This window comes from Saimiri boliviensis, chromosome 1 (assembly GCF_048565385.1).
Source record: "Saimiri boliviensis isolate mSaiBol1 chromosome 1, mSaiBol1.pri, whole genome shotgun sequence".
NCBI lineage: Eukaryota > Metazoa > Chordata > Mammalia > Primates > Cebidae > Saimiri > Saimiri boliviensis.
The window spans coordinates 52,768,079-52,787,162 of NC_133449.1; the positions used below are offsets into that span (position 1 = coordinate 52,768,079).

At 53.8% G+C, this 19,084-nt stretch overlaps 3 protein-coding genes across 4 annotated transcripts; 1 reads left to right on the forward strand and 2 right to left on the reverse strand.

Annotated features, from left to right (window-relative positions):
• Positions 1–1,873: 1,873 nt before the first annotated feature.
• TMEM150A (transmembrane protein 150A) lies at positions 1,874–6,376 on the forward strand. 2 transcript variants are annotated; one of them, XM_003942139.3, is made up of 8 exons: positions 1,876–1,988; positions 2,533–2,713; positions 3,141–3,188; positions 3,496–3,582; positions 4,204–4,271; positions 4,604–4,731; positions 4,924–5,101; positions 5,294–6,376. In XM_003942139.3, exons 2-8 carry the CDS (start codon positions 2,649–2,651, stop codon positions 5,533–5,535), a joined length of 816 nt encoding a protein of 271 aa, XP_003942188.1. In that variant the 5' UTR covers positions 1,876–1,988; positions 2,533–2,648; the 3' UTR covers positions 5,536–6,376. The 2 variants fall into 2 exon arrangements, with proteins under 2 accessions (XP_010328287.1, XP_003942188.1); XM_010329985.3 differs by lacking the exon at positions 4,204–4,271 and having other exon boundaries at positions 1,874–1,988.
• A 339-nt stretch (positions 6,377–6,715) lies between these two features.
• On the reverse strand, positions 6,716–8,934 carry RNF181 (ring finger protein 181). The gene is made up of 5 exons (XM_003942136.4): positions 8,420–8,934; positions 7,645–7,775; positions 7,363–7,472; positions 7,120–7,194; positions 6,716–6,852 (listed from the first exon to the last, which is right to left on the reverse strand). Exons 1-5 carry the CDS (start codon positions 8,503–8,505, stop codon positions 6,793–6,795), a joined length of 462 nt encoding a protein of 153 aa, XP_003942185.1. The 5' UTR covers positions 8,506–8,934; the 3' UTR covers positions 6,716–6,792.
• A 2,374-nt stretch (positions 8,935–11,308) lies between these two features.
• On the reverse strand, positions 11,309–18,728 carry VAMP5 (vesicle associated membrane protein 5). The gene is made up of 3 exons (XM_003942133.4): positions 18,632–18,728; positions 12,520–12,657; positions 11,309–11,751 (listed from the first exon to the last, which is right to left on the reverse strand). The coding sequence occupies exons 1-3, from the start codon at positions 18,632–18,634 to the stop codon at positions 11,545–11,547; spliced, it is 348 nt and encodes a 115-aa protein (XP_003942182.1). The 5' UTR covers positions 18,635–18,728; the 3' UTR covers positions 11,309–11,544.
• Between the last annotated feature and the right edge of the window lie 356 nt (positions 18,729–19,084).

Below are 19,084 nucleotides of genomic sequence, written 5' to 3' on the forward strand. Positions count from 1 at the left end.
GCATGGTGTCGTGTGCCTGTAATCCTAGCTACTTGGGAGGCCAAGGCAGGAGAATCCCTTGAACCGGAGGCGGAGGTTGCAGTGAACCAAGATTGTACCACTGCACTTCAGCTGGGCAACAGAGCAAGACTCTGTCTCAAAAAAAATAAAAAATAAAAAAGGTGCCTCCCCAAGGAAATACAGTTGGGCAGGAAGGTGGTTCCTGTCAATTAGCAAGAAGCACACATTTGTCCTGAGGCACAAAGCATAGCCAGCGGCAGGTGGGCTGGATTTTATCCCCTGCTGGTTCATTCACCCAGGTGTGCTTGTACAGTGATCACTACACAGCCATTCTTCTTGGCCCTGTTTTAACCACTTGTCCTGATGTGATTACGAAAAGGGGTCTCCCGGCCAGGCGCAATGGCTCACACCTGTAATCCCAGCACTTTGAGAGGCCAAGGTGGCAGATCACCTGACATCAGGGGTTCGAGACCAGCCTGGCCAACATGGTGAAAACCCATCTCTACTAAAAATACAAAATATTAGCCAGGCGTGTAATTCCAGCTACTCGGGAGGCTGAGGCACAAGAATCACTTGAACCCAGGAGGCAGAGGTAGCAGTGAGCCAAGAGGGCGCCATTGCACTCCAGCCTGGGCAACAAAAGCAAAACTCTTGTCTCAGAAGGAAAAGAAAAGGGCTCACCAACAGGTTTTCTGCTTCCATTTCTCCTTTCCACTGGGTCCAAGAAGGTTTCTCCCTCTTCAAGTCATTGTGCAGTCTATTCCGCTCTATCTTCAAGTCATTGTGCGGTTTACTCTCTATTCTCATTATGTTCTACTTCTTCAAAGCACAGGGCCTTGTTGTTGCACATAACCTTTGCCTCACCAATGTTACTACTTCAGCTCCCCACACTTGGCAGCCTGCGCCCATGCACCATTCAGGTGATCTGCCCAAGTGTCATCACACAAGGGCTCCAAGAGATCCTGGGACCACCTTCGAGACAGAGTGCCAGGCACACTTCTGATACGTGAAAGTATTTCCACCCTTCAAATCATTTAAGAAACATCCAGGAGTGCACTCGTTGCATGTTAAGTTTTTGGTGAAGCTGGTCAGTATTTCCCCTCACTATCCTGTTCCCTTTTCCCAGATTCCTCCAGGTTTCTTACCTTCCCCTCTGCTTATCAACGCTGGTCAAGTTAATCCTTACCTACTCTACACTGACACCTACATGTGTCTACTTAGAATGGATGTCCTCTGTTCTCTGCCGCCTTATTTCAAATAAATGTTGACCAGTCGGGAAACACGTCTCGGACATTGATTTCTAGCTAGTACACTGTGTACTTGTACGCAGGAAAGCAAAAAGTATCTGATGAAAGCGGCCCTCCTCCGGAGTTTGCTGAGCCACAGGAAGCATAAGCGCTTGCATTTCTTAAGAAACAGCCAAGGGTTTGTGTCTGCTTCTCTGGATCCACCGCAGCCCCAGCCAGAGGCAGGCATGGGGCGACACGTTGAGAGAGCGTCCTAGAGGACTCACCGTTAGCCGTTGCAGGCTGCAAAATGTGCGCGGTGGCGGAGGGAGGCTCCTCCAGCCACGTGCACGGCGACAATCGCAGGAAGAGCTGGAATGAGGGCTGCCCCGAGGTCCCCACCTGCCGGCGCTTCTCCAGCGGGAACAGGGTAAACGGAACCCATAGGCATCTCTGTTTTAGAGCGGTCTTCAGGCCACAGCCCTCCGCGCCCAGGTCCTCCGAAGTTGGGACGCCTCCCACGTTTCCCCCGTGACGCGGGCGCGGGGGCTCGGGAGTTGTAGTCTCCGGCAGGGCGCGGGCGCTGGGGCCGGGGCTGCGTGGACTCCACGTCCCGGCGGGCGGCGCGGCGAGGCCTGGGGCCGCCAGGGGCGGGGCCGCTCGGCCCTTTAAACCTTTCAGGGCTGCTCCGAGGGCCGCAGCTGGAGTCGGCGCCACGAGGGGGCCGAGCAGGGCGCGGCGGCGGCTGGGCGCTCCCGGGAGGTGCGTACTGGGCTCCTTCCTTTCCTCCGGGCTTCCAGGAATCACCTGGGGAGTCTGGCGTCCCGGGTCCCCGGGGGTCACCGGCCGCAGGCTCCGGCCCCAGCCAGGGTCCCCGCGCCCAGGAGAGCGGGTGCCGGGCCAGGATTCCCGCGTGAACCCGCCTCTCGCCCAGGGCGCCGATGGTCAGGTGGTTTTGCCTGCGCTCCGCCGCCTCGCCACCGCTCCACTGGGCCCGCACCCAGCCTCTCCTTGGCGTGGCCTCATCGGTTGTCCAGCCCTTCTCCCAGCCCTCGTCCCTCAGAAGGAGGGTAACTCCCTTCCAGATGTTACGATTCGCTTACCTCTCTCAGCACGCCGGTGGCATTTGGTTTGACCGCAGAGGCCCCCAATGCCAGTGGGTGTCTACGTTCTGGCATGGGGTCAGCCCAAACTTTGGACGCTCTGAGACCCAACAGGGGCTCCGGATAAGGTGTTGACCTCCTTTACCCTCCCCCTTCCTGGCCAGTCACCCACAACTGGACTTTGATCTGCCTCTCTCCACCAGGCCAGGGCAGCTGATGGTTGTGGCAGAAACATCTCAAGGTAGCTGGTCCGCCCCCACTTCCCCATCTACCTCTTGTCCTCCCCCCCACACCACCACCACCCTGGCTCCCCTCCCTCATGACCGCCTGGATCCTCCTGCCTGTCAGCCTGTCAGCATTCTCCATCACTGGCATATGGACTGTGTGAGTAAATCGGGGTGCGGGGATTGGGGGGGACAACAGGAGCTCGTCACACACAAAGTCCCTTGTCCTGTTGTAGGCTCTAGGGTGGTACCCAGGGTCACTCTGGCTTTCTCCAAAGCCTGGCCTGGTGCCTGGGCACACAGCCCCTTGGGACAAGCTGGCACCACTGCTGTCCACCAGGGTGGCCCTGACAAATATACTTCTGGCCAGGGTAACTTCCAGAGGGCCTCTAGCTGGGGGCCATGCTGCAGATGCTGGTGTGGCATCAAGCCTCATGGCCCCCATCTTGAGTCCCTAGCAACAATGAGGCTGAATAGGGCCTATAAATCAAGGTGGAAGAAAAGGGTTTGGGGGCGGGTTAAGGGGGGGCTTGGGAAGGCTGAACCAGGAGAGGCATGAGGGCAGCATGACAGTTCTGTTCCCACAGGTATGCCATGGCTGTGATGAACCACCATGTATGCCCCGTGGAGAACTGGTATGAAGCACAGCAGACAACCTCACTCTAAAGGCTCCTTCATCTCTGTCCCCTCTTGGGCCCAGCCAGACTGCTGAGCCTCACTGCTCTTCTCTGAAATTGGTCCCTTGTATGGCTTCATGACACCTACCCACTTCCCACCATCCTTTTGTGCCTTTGGCTACTGCTTCAGGCAGGCCCTGGGGAGTGGGATCTTTCGTCCCTGCAGGGGAAGTCTGGGAGAGAGTCCCCTATGAGGTCTGAGGCTATAGACCAAGGGCCTAGGGGCAGTCCCTTCCCCCAGTCTACTCCCTGTCCCACCTGCCAGGTCCTACAACGAGTCCTGCTCTCCTGACCCTGCTGAGCAAGGGGGCCCCAAGACCTGCTGCACCCTGGACGATGTCCCCCTCATCAGGTAAGGCCTGGACATTGGGCAGGTGAGGGACACTGGGCAGGTCAGGAAGATCTAAGGTCCTCCGAGACAGCCCCTCAAGCAAAGAGCTGTCCTTGGGTCTCAGTAATAATAAATATCCTAAGGGCCACTTAATAACAATACTACTTGGCAGTTACTGTGGGGCGGGCACTCTGCCGAGCGCTTTATATGCATTGTCTCTTTTAATCCTCCCGGTAGGAGGCAGCTGTTGTCTGACCATTTTATAGGTGAGGAAACAGGCTCAGTATTACTCATGCAGATCACACAGATATTAAGTGGAGGCACCCAGATTTAAGCTCAAGCCCTCGGATTGCCCAGCCCGTGTTCTAGCTCAAGGATAGCCAGACCAGCTGCAGAGCTCAGCAGAGTGTCAGGGTTGCCTGAACACTCCTGGGCACTCCCTTCTCTCTGACACACATGAGCTCTCCTTTGGCGGCTCAGCCTGAAACCAGTTGTTCATGAGGGACCCTGGCTTTTCACATAAATCAGTGGCCTACCTGCTAAGGAGCAGGTGCAGGTAAAGCAGGGGAGAGCCAGTGAGCCAGAATGGGGGCCCCCTGGGCCTCCTGCCCCCTCTTACTCTGTCCTTCCCCCTCCTCGCAGCAAGTGTGGCTCCTATCCCCCAGAAAGCTGCCTCTTCAGCCTCATTGGCAACATGGGTGCTTTCATGGGTGAGTTGTACCCTTAGCCCTGACCCTGCCTGCCCAGCCCAGTGCCTCCCATGCAGAAAGGCCCAGGAAGCCCTTTTTGCAGCCCTCCCCACCAAGGGCTAAGGCAATAGAGGCAACTTCTCTCCCCTTCCTTGAAGGTCAAAGGCTGACTCCCACACAGCCACCCTGCTGGCTGGAGCCTGAGGAAACCTAGTTCACCACGCGCCTGTCCATTCCCTTTCTGCCTCTCAGATGGGGCAGGAGCACCAGAGCGGTGGGGAGTGGGAAGCTGAGAGGCTCAATGGGCGGGGCCAGGGCTGGAGGAACGCCCCAACCTTGCTCTCCTCCCCCAGTGGCCCTGATCTGCCTCTTGCGCTACGGGCAGCTCCTGGAGCAGAGTCGGCACTCTTGGGTTAACACCACGGCGCTCATCACTGGCTGCACCAACGCCGCAGGCCTCTTGGTGGTCGGCAATTTTCAGGTGCTTCCCCTTCTCCCCTGCAAACCTTGAACTTTACCTACCAAGGCCTGGCTGCCTACAGGGGGTGGCACCTCAAGGTTGGGGCTGGAAGGAGAAAATGAGAAAGGAAGAGGGAGAGAGAAGATCCATTGAAGGAGGGGTGGAGGGGTTTGTCTGCAGCCACATCACTGATTGACCATTCTTTGAGCCCAGGTGGATCATGCCAGGTCTCTGCACTACATTGGAGCTGGTGTGGCCTTCCCTGCGGGGCTGCTCTTTGTCTGCCTGCACTGTGTTCTCTCCTACCAAGGGGCCACGGCCCCCCTGGACCTGGCTGTGGCCTATCTTCGAAGTGTGCTGGCTGTCATCGCCTTCATCACCCTGGTCCTCAGTATCCTTCTATGATGGGGCAGCTGGGAACTCATCCTCTAGCTCATCCTTTCTCCCTCCCAAGAGGATGAGGGCGTGGAGGCCTAATTGCCATGTGGTCTGCTCCCTTTGGGGAGGTGAGGCCTGGGACTGCAGAAAGGTTGTTGCCAGGTTTCCATATGTCCTACTGAACATTTCCTTAGCCCCATTTCAGGTGGAGTCTTCTTTGTCCATGAGAGTTCTCAGCTGCAACATGGGGCAGCCCTGTGTGAGTGGGTGTGTGTCATCGATATCCTCATTTTCTATGGCACCTTCAGCTACGAGTTTGGGGCAGTCTCCTCAGACACATTGGTGGCTGCACTGCAACCTACCCCTGGCCGGGCCTGCAAGTCCTCCGGGAGCAGCAGCACCTCCACCCACCTCAACTGTGCCCCTGAGAGCATCGCTATGATCTAAGGTCTGGGGAGGGTGGCTGGCCCGGCCTCCGCAGCACCCCACCCTATATCTTCTTTGCATTTATTTTGTACCAAAAACAATTTTGAGAAACTATTCTGTTGGGATCTGGGCTTCCTCACTTCTGGAGAAATGGCCATCCCACATCCACCTGTGCCATAGAGGAGTGGGCCCTGCCAGCTGCCACAGCTGCATGACCTGCTTCCCCACCCCATGGTGTCGTTTTGTTTTTAAAGGTCACCTGTCCTCACTCACCCAGCCAGCCCTTCAGGTGCCTTCTACTCCCAGTGCCAGAGCCAGACCACTGGGGTTTCCTGCTGCAGGAATTGGGGGCTGGGAACAGCAGTGGGGATAGAAGTCTGGTGGAGGTGGAGTGGGTACGCCTTAGCCTACGGAAAGGCCCATTTCTGGGCCCATTGAGCTGCACTGGGATTCTTCACTCTGTCCCTCACTTCCTTTAGGGCAAATAACACAGCAGAACCACGTGGGTATTTTAGTACTTTTTTTTATATTAAAAGAATTCTAATTTGCATGTTTGTAGTCTGTTCTGGAGAGTCGGGAAAGGGGGGACCTGATCTGGGATGGCTTTCCATAAGCCAAGGATGGGAGAAAGGCCTTGCCCTCCGGGAGAGTGCTGAGCACACTTTGCTGCCAGAAACAAAGGATGGCAGGTACCATTCAAATACTTGTTGAAGGGCTTGAAACCCTTCTGGGCCTCTAAACAATCTAAAGAACTGACTTGATCTAATAATCTCACCCATCCCCCACTCAGAGCCTGGTTTGAACTTTGATTCCTTAGTAAGAGGCATGGGGTGGCAGGGGGGGGATAGTACAGAGAGCGACTTTAAAATACGAAAAGCAGCTTTCTCAATGGAGAAAAAGAAAACCTCTGGGATTCCAAAGTTAACTAGAAATTGCAGTGGGAGGAGGCTGCAGGCTAGTTTATCAGCTTTAAGTAATTAACTGGGTGCCAGACCCTAACACATTTTGCCTTCTAACCATGAACACACAGGCCCAAGCCCTGGCTGGCGCAGTAATCCACTGCCATGAGTCAAGATGGGCCAGCGGGGAGGGAAACCACAGCCTGCTTCTGCGGTTTAGGACCACTTTTCCCCAATAGCAGTAGAGACCTGAAGGAGGATGCAGAGCTCCTGACCAGGTCTGTGATCAATACAGCCTCAGGGTGAGTACAGAAACCTTTAATGAGGATTCAAGGTTTGTAAGGAAGACACAGAGGGCCGGCGCTCAGCCCCAGCCTCCTCACGTGTACATGGCTCCGTGGAGGCTCTCCAGTCGGTGCTGCTGCTGCTGTTTTCGAGCCTGAAGGAAAGAGGGTACACTGGGCAGGAGCCAAAACTGAAGGCCTGTGGGTGAGGGCATGGACAACTATCACGGGGCTGGCTCTGTTTTCAGGCCTCTGGCATCTGCATTGCTGAGGCTCTCACCACAAACCAAAGTCACTAAGAAGCCAGCCAGAGCCAGGGACTCTGAGGCCTGGTCCAGTCCTGCTGAGGTGGAAAGAGACGGCAGCACGGACAGGACTGAGGGAGCCTCTTACGACCCCTCCACTTAACCATCAGCCCCTACCTTATCTCGTCTGTGCTCCTCATAGGTGTCATCATCAGTGGGCAGCTCGTGGCGGCACAAGGGACAGGAATTTGTCTGAGAAAAGTAGAGCAGTGTCTAGCCTTGGTCTGATCTTCATAAGCTGACAACCACCCTCCCCTGCTCCCAAGTGCCTCCCTTTGATCCCCCAACAGTCCAGGAACAGAAAGAAACTTGAGTACTGGGCCCAGAGCAGAGTGAGAGCTGGAAGAAGAGAGGCAGTACCTTGCTTAGCCAGGGCAGAATGCAGCTGGAATGGAAAAGGTGATGGCAAGGCATCTCAATGGCAGTCTCCTCCTCCTCAAATTCCAAAAGACACACGGGACACTTGAGCTCTTTAGGAAGGAGTGCTGATCAGGAGAGATGCTACAGTCCCTGCCTCCCGAGCTCCCACTCCTGAAGGACACTTGCCCCACCTGGCCTGGAAAACTTAAGGACCAGACCACAGTCTGACTTGGGGAAGGGGTGGGTCTGGCCCAAATAGCAGAAAATACTATGTGTCCTCACCAGCCTGAGAGCCTCTGATGACCGTCCTGGGGAGGTTCTCAACCACAGTCTTGGCAGCTGGTGGAGGCAGGTGGTGGTCCCAATCTACTACCAACCCTAAGTCTTCAAAGTCCATCCTATTGAAAAGTGACCTGGGGAAGAAGATATAAAGTAAGAACAAAGGAAAACTATGCTTTCTCTTTGCCCCCATAATCCGCTGGACAGTAACCGATAAACACCCTGCCCAGCTAGTAGGAATAATAGCTACCGCTAGTAGTTAGTAGATACTCACTAGATAAAAAGCACGATGGGAAATAGTTTACAGCTGCTATCAGACTGCCGCAGCACGTAACGTTTTTATTCCCATTTTACACATGAGGCAACAGGCTCAGAGAAGTTACTCAGGCCACGCAGAATAAGCCTGTGGAGTCAGATTCCAAGCCGGCAGTGCCTGCTGTTCCTGATGAATATACCCACTCACAGCAAACGGCCCCAACCCTGCCCCCATGCCTCACCTTCTCCGGGACCTCCCAGAGCCTGCTGTCCTTCCACCCCCAAGTCTACCACTCTCCAGCTCGTCTTTTCCTTAATTCCCTTGCCCAGGCCCGCCCAACGGACGGTCCAAATTATCGAGATGCTCATTCCCACACCCCTCAATCTCACCGCCCGGACTAACACTGCAGATTACTCATCCGTCCTCCCCAGAATCAGCTGCCCCTGGTAATCCGCCGTCTTCAGCCAGCGCCAGCCCAGAAACCTGCTGGCTGGACCCCATCCCCAAGCCCCGCGCACCCACCTTGCGAGCTCCAGCAGCATGTTGGTTCGAGTCTGCTGCTCGGGGTCTAAAGGCTCGCAGTCGTGCTCGTCGAAATACGACGCCATGGCTGCCCAGCCGTCTGACACAGCTCTGGGACCCGGCTCGATCGCGGCCTAGCGGCGCTGGCCAATAAACTGACAAGCTAAGAGAGGCTGGCCAATCAGAGTATCCGAGGGACGGGCATAGTGGCTCCTTAACGCGCACGGAAAGCGGAAGTACTAATTCAGCCGCTTCTCATTGGCCCAAATAGGTCACGTGAACAGAGACTAACGCCAATGACAGAGATCCGGGTTAGTGAGGAAACATTTGTTTTGGAATTGAATTCCCGGGAATTTCCGGCGTGGTCGCATCCGTCTGGTCTGTGAGGGTCGTCAGTGTGCCCTGAGGCTCAGAAGGCTTTGACACTGCAGATGCTAGAGACCTCTCAGAGAGAAGGCAGCGCTGGCCCAGGGGTTCAGGGTTCCTGCGGGCGTTGGGCCAGGGCACTTTTCGATGCGCTGTCCCGGTCCCCACTGGACGATTCTGCCCCGCGGCGCTCTCTTTGGTTCAGGAGTTTGCGTTTCATTCCTCCCCAACCCCCACAAAAAAAAATTCCTGGGCATTTCTTATGTGTTAGGCGTAATAGTAAAGGGTGGGGCAAGCCTCCCCAACCGAGAGAGAGAGGCCCCTCTGCCGGGGAGCTGGGGCCTCAACCAGCTCATGGGACTGTTAACTTCAGCCTGTTGCTGTCCCTAGCTTCTATAAAACTGGTGGCTGTACTAACATCTTTTCATTCCTGCCTACACATGAATCCCCTGAGGAAAGAATGGGCACGGAGGATACCTTCAAAGATTCCGATTTAACTGATCTGTGGTGGGGCCTGGGCAACGACATTTGTATAAATTCTACAGGTGAAGCGGGTTTAAGAACCACTGCACTGAACGATTTGGATGATAGGTACTATTTAGCATCTAGAACTGTTAGACTGATGAATGTTTTGCACACCGATCATCCCCTCAGTAGTCCCAGGAGCTAAGCATCATTATGCCTTTTTTACCTCACAAGTGGCTTGCCCAAATTTGCAGCCTTTAAGTGGTGCTGCAGACCAACTGCAGGGCCAAGTGCTTTCCTCCATCTTTCCCAAGAGAGGTGACTCACACCTGTAATCCCAGCACTTTGGGAGGCCAAGGCGGGCGGATCATGAGGTCAGGATTTCGAGACCAGCCTAGCCAACACAGTGAAACCCGGTCTCTACTAAAAATACCAAAAAAGAAAAGAAAAGAAAAGAAAAGCCGGGTGTGGTGGCGGCGCCTGTAATCCCAGATCCTGGAGAGGCTGAGGCAGGAGAATCACTTGAACCTGGGAGGCAGAGGTTGCAGTGAGCCAAGATCGCACCATTGCGCTCCAGCCTGGGAGACGGAGGGAGACTCCGTCTCAAAAAAGGAAAAAGGAAAAGGAAAAAAAAAAAAGAAAGATGGTAATGAGCTCAGTCAAACTAACTCGCGCTCTGTAACGGGTAACGCTCCACACAACTCACACTTATTCTGGTTTCTGTCAGTAGCCCTCACGCTACCCAGCAAGGAACTGCTTATTTTACACACTGGACCCTGAATTCCCCTTGCCACTCACGCTTGAGTTAGAGCTGCATTTAAGTAGCCCAGGCAGAGACTTCCCTGTTTCCACAGTGTTGGTGTGCTTTCTTTCCTTCTTCCATGCCTTTGCTCAGTGATCTTTGCTGTGGCCCTAAACGCACTGCCTGCCTGGCCCTGAATGGCCCTGTAGCTTTGAAAAGCCTGAATTCAGGCTGGACATGTGGCTCATGCCTGTAATCCCAGTACTAAAGGCAGGAGAACTGCTTGAGCTAGGAGTTCGAGACCAGCCTGGACGACTTAAAGAGACTCCCTCAAAAGAGGAAGGGAGGAAAAGAGGGAGGGAAGGAGAGAGGGAGATGGGAATATCAAAAAGTGCTTTAAGATCCCCATCTCTTGGTGTCACTTCCCCATCTGTAATCTAATGTAAAGCTTGAGGTAGAATGTGGAAAGAGATATTGAGGAGTGGGAAGTGTTCAAATGGGGAAACCATTTATCTGAAGGTGAAAGCCATATGAGAAAATTTTGGGGCCGGGTGCGGTGGCTCACACCTGTAACCCTAGCACTTTGGGAGCCTGAGGCAGGTGGGTTACCTGAGGTCAAGAGTTCAAGACCAGCTTGCCCAACATTGTGAAACCTTGTCTCTACTAAAAATACAAAAATTAGCCGGGCGTGGTAGTGGTTACTTGTAATCCCAGCTACTCAGGAAGCTGAAGCAGGAGAATTGCTTGAACCCAGGAGGTGGAGGTTGCAGTGAGCCAAGATCATGCCATTGCACTCCAGCTTGGGGAACAGAGCAAAAATTCTGTCTCAAAAAACAAAATTTTTATTTTTATTTTATTTTTATTTTATAGAGACAAGGTTTTACCATGTTGGCCAGGTTGGTCTCAAACTCCTTACCTCAGGTGATCCACCCAAAGTGCTGGGATTACAGACATGAGCCACCACACCCAGTCACACAAAAAAAATTTTTAAGTGCCTTCTTCTTTGTCATCCCAACTACAGTCTCATTGGTCCTCTAAGCATCCCCAAGATGACAGAAACATAATGGATTTCATTCTCAGAGAAACAGGCTCTGAGATAGGGAGGACTGGTTCCAGGGTCTGGTTTGAGGGGCATTGTGTTCTTGCACCCACACTCCCTGTCTGTGTAGGGTTGGATCAAGTAGGGAAAGGAGAGGAAGGAGCCCCCTCCCAGGGGTGGAGTTCTTTGGGTGATGGGCTTTCTAAGCAGCCCTAGGGGTCTCTACCCTAGGACATGGGACTAACCAACTTGGGGACCTTCACACACATATACCAGCTTTTAATCAAACAGCAGCTTTTACTAAGCTCCAGGTAGGGCTGGCCCGGCATGGCCTGTACAGCAGGTTGCCCTGGAGGGCTGGTCTGTGGCGTGACAGGAAATGCAGGGGTGCACATGTTGGGGCTGCCCTTTGGCACTCACTGGGGTGGGTCAGGGGAGAGCAAACATCAAGGTTCTCTGGAGACCAGAACAAGCCAGTGCAGCCATTTGGCTTCTCCCTCAGGACCAGCTGGGTCAGTCCCCAGGCCCTGAGGCAGTGCCTGCATCCTGGGTCCGTGAGGCACTACTGCTGTCACTGCTGTGCGGGAGAAAGACCGCCAACAGCACAATCAGGATGATGAGCAGGCCACCGCCCACTAGCCCCAAGAAGATCCGGAAACGGATGTTCTCCCAGCGCTTCTTCTGGGCCAGGGTCTTTGTAGTCTTGCTGAAGGCTGAGCTCTGCAGACACCCCCAGACACAGAGTGGGAATTAGCTGGCACCCCCTTGGCCTGGAAGCCAGCTCCTCCCAACCCCATCTCAGTAAGGCTTAGTCTCCTCCTGCATCCTCCCCATCTTGTCTGCTCCCTTTCTATACCAGCAGAACCCTCCCAGCCTGTCCTCATCGCAAACAAAAGTGTGACCCTGGACTTTCAGCCGTAGCGGCTCACCCTCAGTTAACCATGCCAGTCCTCAGGCTGGGCACAGTGGCTCATGCCTGTAATCCTAGCACTTTCGGAGGCTGAGGTGGGAGGACTGCTTGTGGTCAAGGAGTTCAAGACCCACCTGGGCAACACAGTGAGACCTCATCTCTATAAAAAATCAAAAATTAGCCAGGCATGGTGGTACACGCTTGCAGTCTCAGCTCCTCAGGAGGCTGAGGCAGGAGGATCACCTGAACCTCGGAGGTAGAGGCTGCAGCAAATTGTGATCATGCCACCGTACTAGCCTGGGCAACAGAGTGAGCCCCTGTCTCAAAGAAAAAAGGAAAACAAAAACAATGCCAGTCTTCTACCTTTAGGAAGGTCCATAGCTTCAAACCAAGGCCTTCTTATTTTCTGGGGTCTACCTGTTGCATATCTAGGCTATGGGTGCTTGAGGAAACCCAGAGGCCCCACACTGGCCCCCAAGAAGGCCTCAACCCCACCAAGGACCTGTAGGTCCTGAATACAGCCCGAGAGCCTTTGCCAAGCCTCTCCCCGCCCCTCCATGCTCCCCCAGGCCTCACACCATATCCAGGAGTTGGTCTGAACGCTGCTCCAGTTCGGCCAGCTTCCCATCACGCTCCAGGACCTTGTCGAAGTTGTTAAGCATGATTTCCGTCACCTCGTTCGCCTGCCGCTGGCACCGTTCCAACTCTTTCCCTGCCTGGGCACCAAGCCTGAGGTCAGGGTTGTATGAGGCCCCCACCTGTCCTTCATCTGGCCCTGAGATCTAGAAGCCTCCTTCTCCCTCTGTAGGTGGGCACAGCATGAGAGTAACAGCATCCTTCGTGTAAGGGTATGTATGATGTGTTCGGAGTGAAGGGCAGCACACCTTTGGTCTCACAAGCTCCTCCCCTTGCACATCAAGGCAGGGCCTAGGACCTAGGTCAGTCCTGGCTTCTAGCACCTCAACTTCCTCTAAGCTGTCCCAAGGTAGGATCTTCCCAGGACCCCATCCTCCCACAAAGCAGATTCTTTTCTCACCTGCTCCAGAATGGCCTCTACCCAATCAATGCACACCTGCCCTAAGGTTTCCCACTGGCCTAAGAAGGCAGCAAAGAATGAGTAACCAAGCTAATTGGCTCGACACACAGGGAGGAGACCCACCCTCCAGGGCTAGAAAGGTAATTTTGAAGTAGCACACATCATAGTCTCTGCCTAACCCCTCTATCCCAAACTGAGAAACTCAGATCTCCCTCCTTGGGCCTCTGACTGGTCAGCCCAGTTCTGCCTCTTCCCCTGATCCTGCTCCCTAGATCACTGCCACAAGTTCCCTCTCTGCCTGGGAACCTCAGTGGTACCGGCCTCTGGCCTCCAGCCTTCTGGTCAGCCGAGATCCTCACTGGGGTCCAACTCACAGAGATGAGACCAACCCTTGGATTTCCCAGCCTGGGCAGCAGCCTTGCCTAACAGAAAACACCAGCTCATTTCAGAGGACTGGGAAGGGATGTGTTGGATCCAAGCTGGGGGAGGTTGAAAGGACAGAGAAAAGAGAAAGTCCAGGTCACGTGCAAGAAAGGCATTGGGCTTTGGGTGCATGTAACAGAGAGACGCCCCAGGCATGAGGCCCTGGTATAAGCTGGAAGCCTAGGAGCAGGTCCAGGGACATTTCAGGGAAATGAATACCAGAGGATTAGCAAACCACAGAAACTCCTTCCTCTCAGCCTAGTTCCCCACAGCCCATCCCTGTTCCCTTCCCCTCCTCACAAGAAGGCCAAGCTTCTTTTCCTGCCAGCCCATGTCACCCATTGTCTACAACAGACATTTTGGCACTTGAATGAATTCCACTTAAAACCAGAAAACTTAAAAAGTATTAGAAGAGATCTGGTGGTCACAGAGGGCCACCGCCTCGCACTCAGGCAAGAATCCTCCTTCAGGATCCTTGCAGCTGCTTGGCACACAGCCTCCAAGAATTCCCAGTGTATGAGTCTTATCTCCCCAGCTGGACCACAAACTCCCAGAGCAGGGGCAAGGAGCAGTGCCCTGCCTCTGTCCACCACCACCCCACCGGGAGGCCAGCACAGTGCTGACCATTGCAAGCAAGGACTCAGTGAGTGGGCTAATTACATTACAGCCTAACCAAAAGCAACTCTTATTCTCAAGAGATGTTCTCTCAGCATGTTTTTCTAGCCCAGCATGAGTTTCGAGGAGCAGGCATTTGAAACCCAAATAGGTCAATATTTACCCATGAACTAGAAAAGCAACCTGCTTCAAGGGGGTCAGGCAAACCACTGTAGGGGAGGGTGTGCTCACAGACTGAGGGAGGCAGTAAGCAGGGAACACAGAGGAACATGGAAGACAGCAAGGAAGCTGCACTCTTTATACCTTTTCCTGAGTCAAACGTCACCACTCTTATTACTACTATAGCATTCAACAAGGCTCTATGATTTAACCCTTTGAACTTTCCCAGATTCCAATAGTCCAAGGCAGGCCAGGGCGGGCATGGTAGCTCACACCTGTATTCCCAGCACTTTTGGGAGGCTGAGGTGGGCAGATCACTTGAGGCCAGGAGTTCAAGACCAGCCTGGCCAACATGGTGAAACCCTGTCTCTACTGAAAATACAAAAATTAGCCAGGCATGATGGTGCAGTAATCCCAGCTACTTAGGAGGCTGATGTGGGAGAATCGCTTGAACCCGGGTGGTGTTGCAGTGAGCCAAGATCGCACGACTGCACTCCAGCCTGGGCGACAGAGCAAGACTCCATCTCAGCAAACAAAACAAAACAAAACACAAAATTAAATAGTCCAAGGCAAAAACTTGAGAATGGACAAAGACTCGAAAATAAGAGTCACTGCTAGAGAGTGGGAGAATGCTAGATATTATCTTTTTTTTTTTTTTTTTTTTCTATTCTGAATGCTACAGCTGTTTTTACCTTATTCTTCAACAAGGGGTGATATTTGGGTCACATTCTCCAGAGAGCTGGCTGTGCTTCTAGCTGTAATCTGGACCCCGATGCAAAGCCAGGCCTGCCTGGAGCCAAGATGGACCCAGGCCTAAAAGAACACATTCGTTCCAGGGAACACAGAGGCCTTAGACTCAAGTCTCAGGCCCTTCTTGGCCCCCCACACAACCAGAAGAAAAAGAACACTGACTGTATACACAGGTCTCTGCTAGCACTGTGAGAAATAAAGCTCCAGACCCTAGAAGGAGGTAAGCAAGAGGACAATGGCCACACTGCCTTATGCCACACTGTAACTCAGCATAATGCCTGCAGACAACAGACATGTGATAAACAGTTCCTATTTTTTTCAAAGATGGGGTCTTGCTATGTTGCCCAGGATGCTCTTGAACTCCTGGGCTCAAGCAGTCCTCCCACCTCAGCCTCCCAAAGTGATGGGATTACAGGCGTGAGCCATCATGCCCGGCCTAATTGTGCCTATTCTTTTTTTTTTTTTTTTTGAGACGGAGTTTCGCTCTTGTTACCCAGGCTGGAGTGCAATGGCGCGATCTCGGCTCACTGCAACCTCCGGCTCCTGGGTTCAGGCAATTCTCCTGCTTCAGCCTCCTGAGTAGCGGGGATTACAGGCACGCGCCACCATGCGCAGGTAATTTTTCGTATTTTTAGTAGAGACGGGGTTTCACCATGTTTACCAGGATGGTCTCGATCTCTTGACCTCGTGATCCACCTGCCTCGGCCTCCCAAAGTGCTGGGATTACAGGCGTGAGCCACCGCACCCGGCTAATTGTGCCTATTCTTAAGGAGACTACTTTGCCCTGAGGAAAGACATATGTAATATAATACAATTAGAGAAGAGTAAAGAGTTAGACTGTGCGATACAGATAGTGAGTGTCAGAGCTCCCCACAGAGAAGGTGCCGCTGGAATTGGGGGGTGACCCCAACATTCCGGCACTGAGAGATAGGGACACACCCTGACAGTGAGGACCAGGCAGAGGATGGGAGGGGCAGGATGAGGCCACAGAAGGCAGAAAAGGTCAAGTAGAGAAGGCTGACTCCAAACGAGTGATAAAACTTAAGAGCTAGTGTGGGTTTTTGAGCCAAGGGTGACAGTGAAGAAGTGCTTCAGGATAATTTATCTATGTATTGGTGGGAGACAGGCACGGATGAAAGTAAGAAAATGGCAGAGAGGGCAGGGTGTAGTGGCTCATGCCTGTAATCCCAGTACTTTGGGAGGCTGAGGTGGGTGGATCATGAAGCCAGGAGTTCAAGACCAGCCTGGCCAAGATGGTGAAACCCCATCTCTACTAAAAATAGAAAAATTAGGGCTGGGCGCAGTGGCTCAAACCTGTAATCCCAGCACTTTGAGAGGCTGAGGTGGGTGGATCATCTGAGGTCAGGAGTTCAAGACCATCCCGGCCAACATGGTGAAACCCCGTCTCTACCAAAAATACAAAAAATTACCTGGGCATGGTAGCGTGTGCCTGTAGTCCCAGCTACTCAGGAGGCTGAGGCAGGAGAATCACTTGAACCCAGGAGGTGGAGCCTGCAGTGAGATGAGACCATGCCACTGTACTCCAGCCTGATCAACAAAGTGAGACTCCATCTCAAAAAAAAAAAAAAGAAAGAAAGAAAAAATTGCACAATGCATGTGGTCAATAAAACCTCCTAGTTTTACAAAATGCACAGCCAAGCAAATTCTTCCCTATGGCAAACCTTTACACATAATTGTTTCTAACGTGTAGCGCAGAACTTTACATGGGCCTTTGGTAACTAGCATCTAGTTTATTTTCATCTGGCACTGCAGGCTGTTGAGGTTTTACATCTTGAGCAAGAAGAACAGCCAGCATTCAATGGGGACATATCTGAGCTAAGCACTATGCTGCTTGCCGTTCGCTCCGTCTCATTTAATCCTCACCCAACAACCCATTGAAGACCATATTATCCCTGTTTTATAGGAAACTTTGGCTCAGAGGTGTTAAATCACCTATCCAAGATCACAGAGCCAGTGAGTAGATCTGGGAGTTGAACCAACACAGACTCCAAGCATCACATTTCTAATCCGTGTGTTAAATCAGATGGAGGTACAGGGAGGTCAGACACTTTAGCTGGCTGGCTAAAGATGCACCAAACCTTCAGATGCTACCAATTTAATTTGTGTGCATATGAAGGAGGCTTTGGCTCAACACACACATTCTTTGGAGAGAGGATCATCTACAAGATGAATGAATTCAAGTAATTACTCATTCCATTTCCATTTTTCCCATCACTGCTTTGTTCCTGCTCTGTCCCCTGTACTTGTCACCACGACTGGCACAAAGGACATGCCCAAGAAATCCTTGTTGGTTGAATGAGTCATGGAGAAGACAAGAGAAGTGAAAGGAAGAAGGACCAGGGAGGGAAAAGGGATGGGTGGAAGAAAGGGAAAGATCTGGGGACAGAGAAAGGGGCAAGAGTGAAAGAAGTAACAGAAGGATGAGGCTAGGAGATGGATGGGTGGAGGAGCGACCTCCCCAGGCTCTCCTCCACGGTTGCCTCAAATGTACCTGTGAGAATTCCAGGGTTTGCCAGTACCATCCTCCCCAGATAAATGATCTTGCCTTCAGCCTCTACTTCAGGAGTTTCTCCCCAATAGCTAAGGGCCCACTGAAGCCCACCTCTACCCCTGCCTGATCCCTTGCCCTGCACACTCTGAAGTGGGCTCGAGGCTCTGCCCTATTCTCAGAGATTTCCTAGTTTCCTGGCCTGACCTCAGAGCTCAGTGCTACCTTCCTGCCCCACTTCCTCTTCCTGCCTCCAAGTTCCCTGGAGATGAGGCCATCCAGGCACTGACCCTAGCCAGGCTACATCCATCACACCTCTGTCAGTTTCTCCAAGGCAGAATCTTTAAGAACCAAGCCGATTTCCCAGTCTGTCTTCCCAGGCGCCCCGGGGAAAGGGGGAAACTAGCGCCAGCTGTTCCTGACGTCTTTGCCTTGGAGATGGCAAGTGAGGACAGAGGCCAGAGTCTGCAGCAGGAGTGGGGGTGACTCAACTCAGGAATGTGTCACTAGGTAGAGGTTAGCAGGGAGTCAGGCCTGTGCCACACTCTGATAACTTTAGTGGAACTTTCAAAGTAAACATCTCCCTTTCTCTTTCCCCAGGGGAGGAGTTCGCCCTCCAACACCCTGCCACGGGGCTGGAATGGCCCTGCCACCCCATCTGCTCAGGTTTCCAACTCCTGGGCCAGGCTTGGCTCCTCACAGCTGCGGAAAGGGCTGACGAGGTCATCTCATTCCCTACCACTTTGCAGCAGTGGGTTCTGAGTGCCAGGCGGCTCTCTGCCATTGTGTCTCCTTTAACCTCGCAAGGACCCAACAAGGCAGGTCTTACTGACGCCACTTCACAGATGCGGAAAAGGAGGCTCAGGGAGGTTAAGTGACTCGCCCCGGGTCACAGGGCTGGGATCCCAGCCCGGAGTCTGACTCCAAAGCCGGTGCTCTCAACCACTTTGCTTCAGGAGAATGGGTAGCCCGAGCCCTGCTCGTTCCGCGCCGCGCGGCGCAGCGCAGCCAGGACAGGGCGCACGCATCTCCCTCCCAGGTGGTGCGCGGGGTGTGGAGGGTCCGCCCCGTCCTGCTCCAGCCACGGTCAACGCCCCAGGGGACGCCCCCCAGCTCGCGAACTTCGGACTCCTCTCTCCCACCCCCGCCACTCGCCCTCAGCCCGTAGTGGGCTGGCCGGCCACGCCCGGGCCCTCACCATCGCTGCTGCCGCCGCCACCTCGCCCGCTCCCGGCTCTTCTGCTTGCTGAGCGACCTCAACGCCAGCGGCCCAGGAGGAAGCGCAGGGGCGGGGCGGGGCGGGCCGCCGGGTGAGGGCGGGGGGCGCGCCTTCCGCTAGCAGCGCCTGAAACCAAGTTAAACCGAAAGCAATGGGCCGCAGTGCCCGGGTCCGTAGAGGCACCTCCTCCTAGCCGCGGGCGCCTGACCTCGGATGACACCCCAGTCTGGTGAACCGGCACACCTCAGGGCCCGATCTGTGAAATGGGCACAGTGGACTGAGCCCTGGAGTATTCTAAGTCGGGTTTAGCTGAAGAGGCATCATTCATTCACTCAGCAAGCACCCTTCCAGTGCCACGGTCAGGCACCACGTTAGGTCCTGGAGACGCCATAAACAAGCCAGGCAGTCTTCGCTACCTTGGTGAGTGCCTCT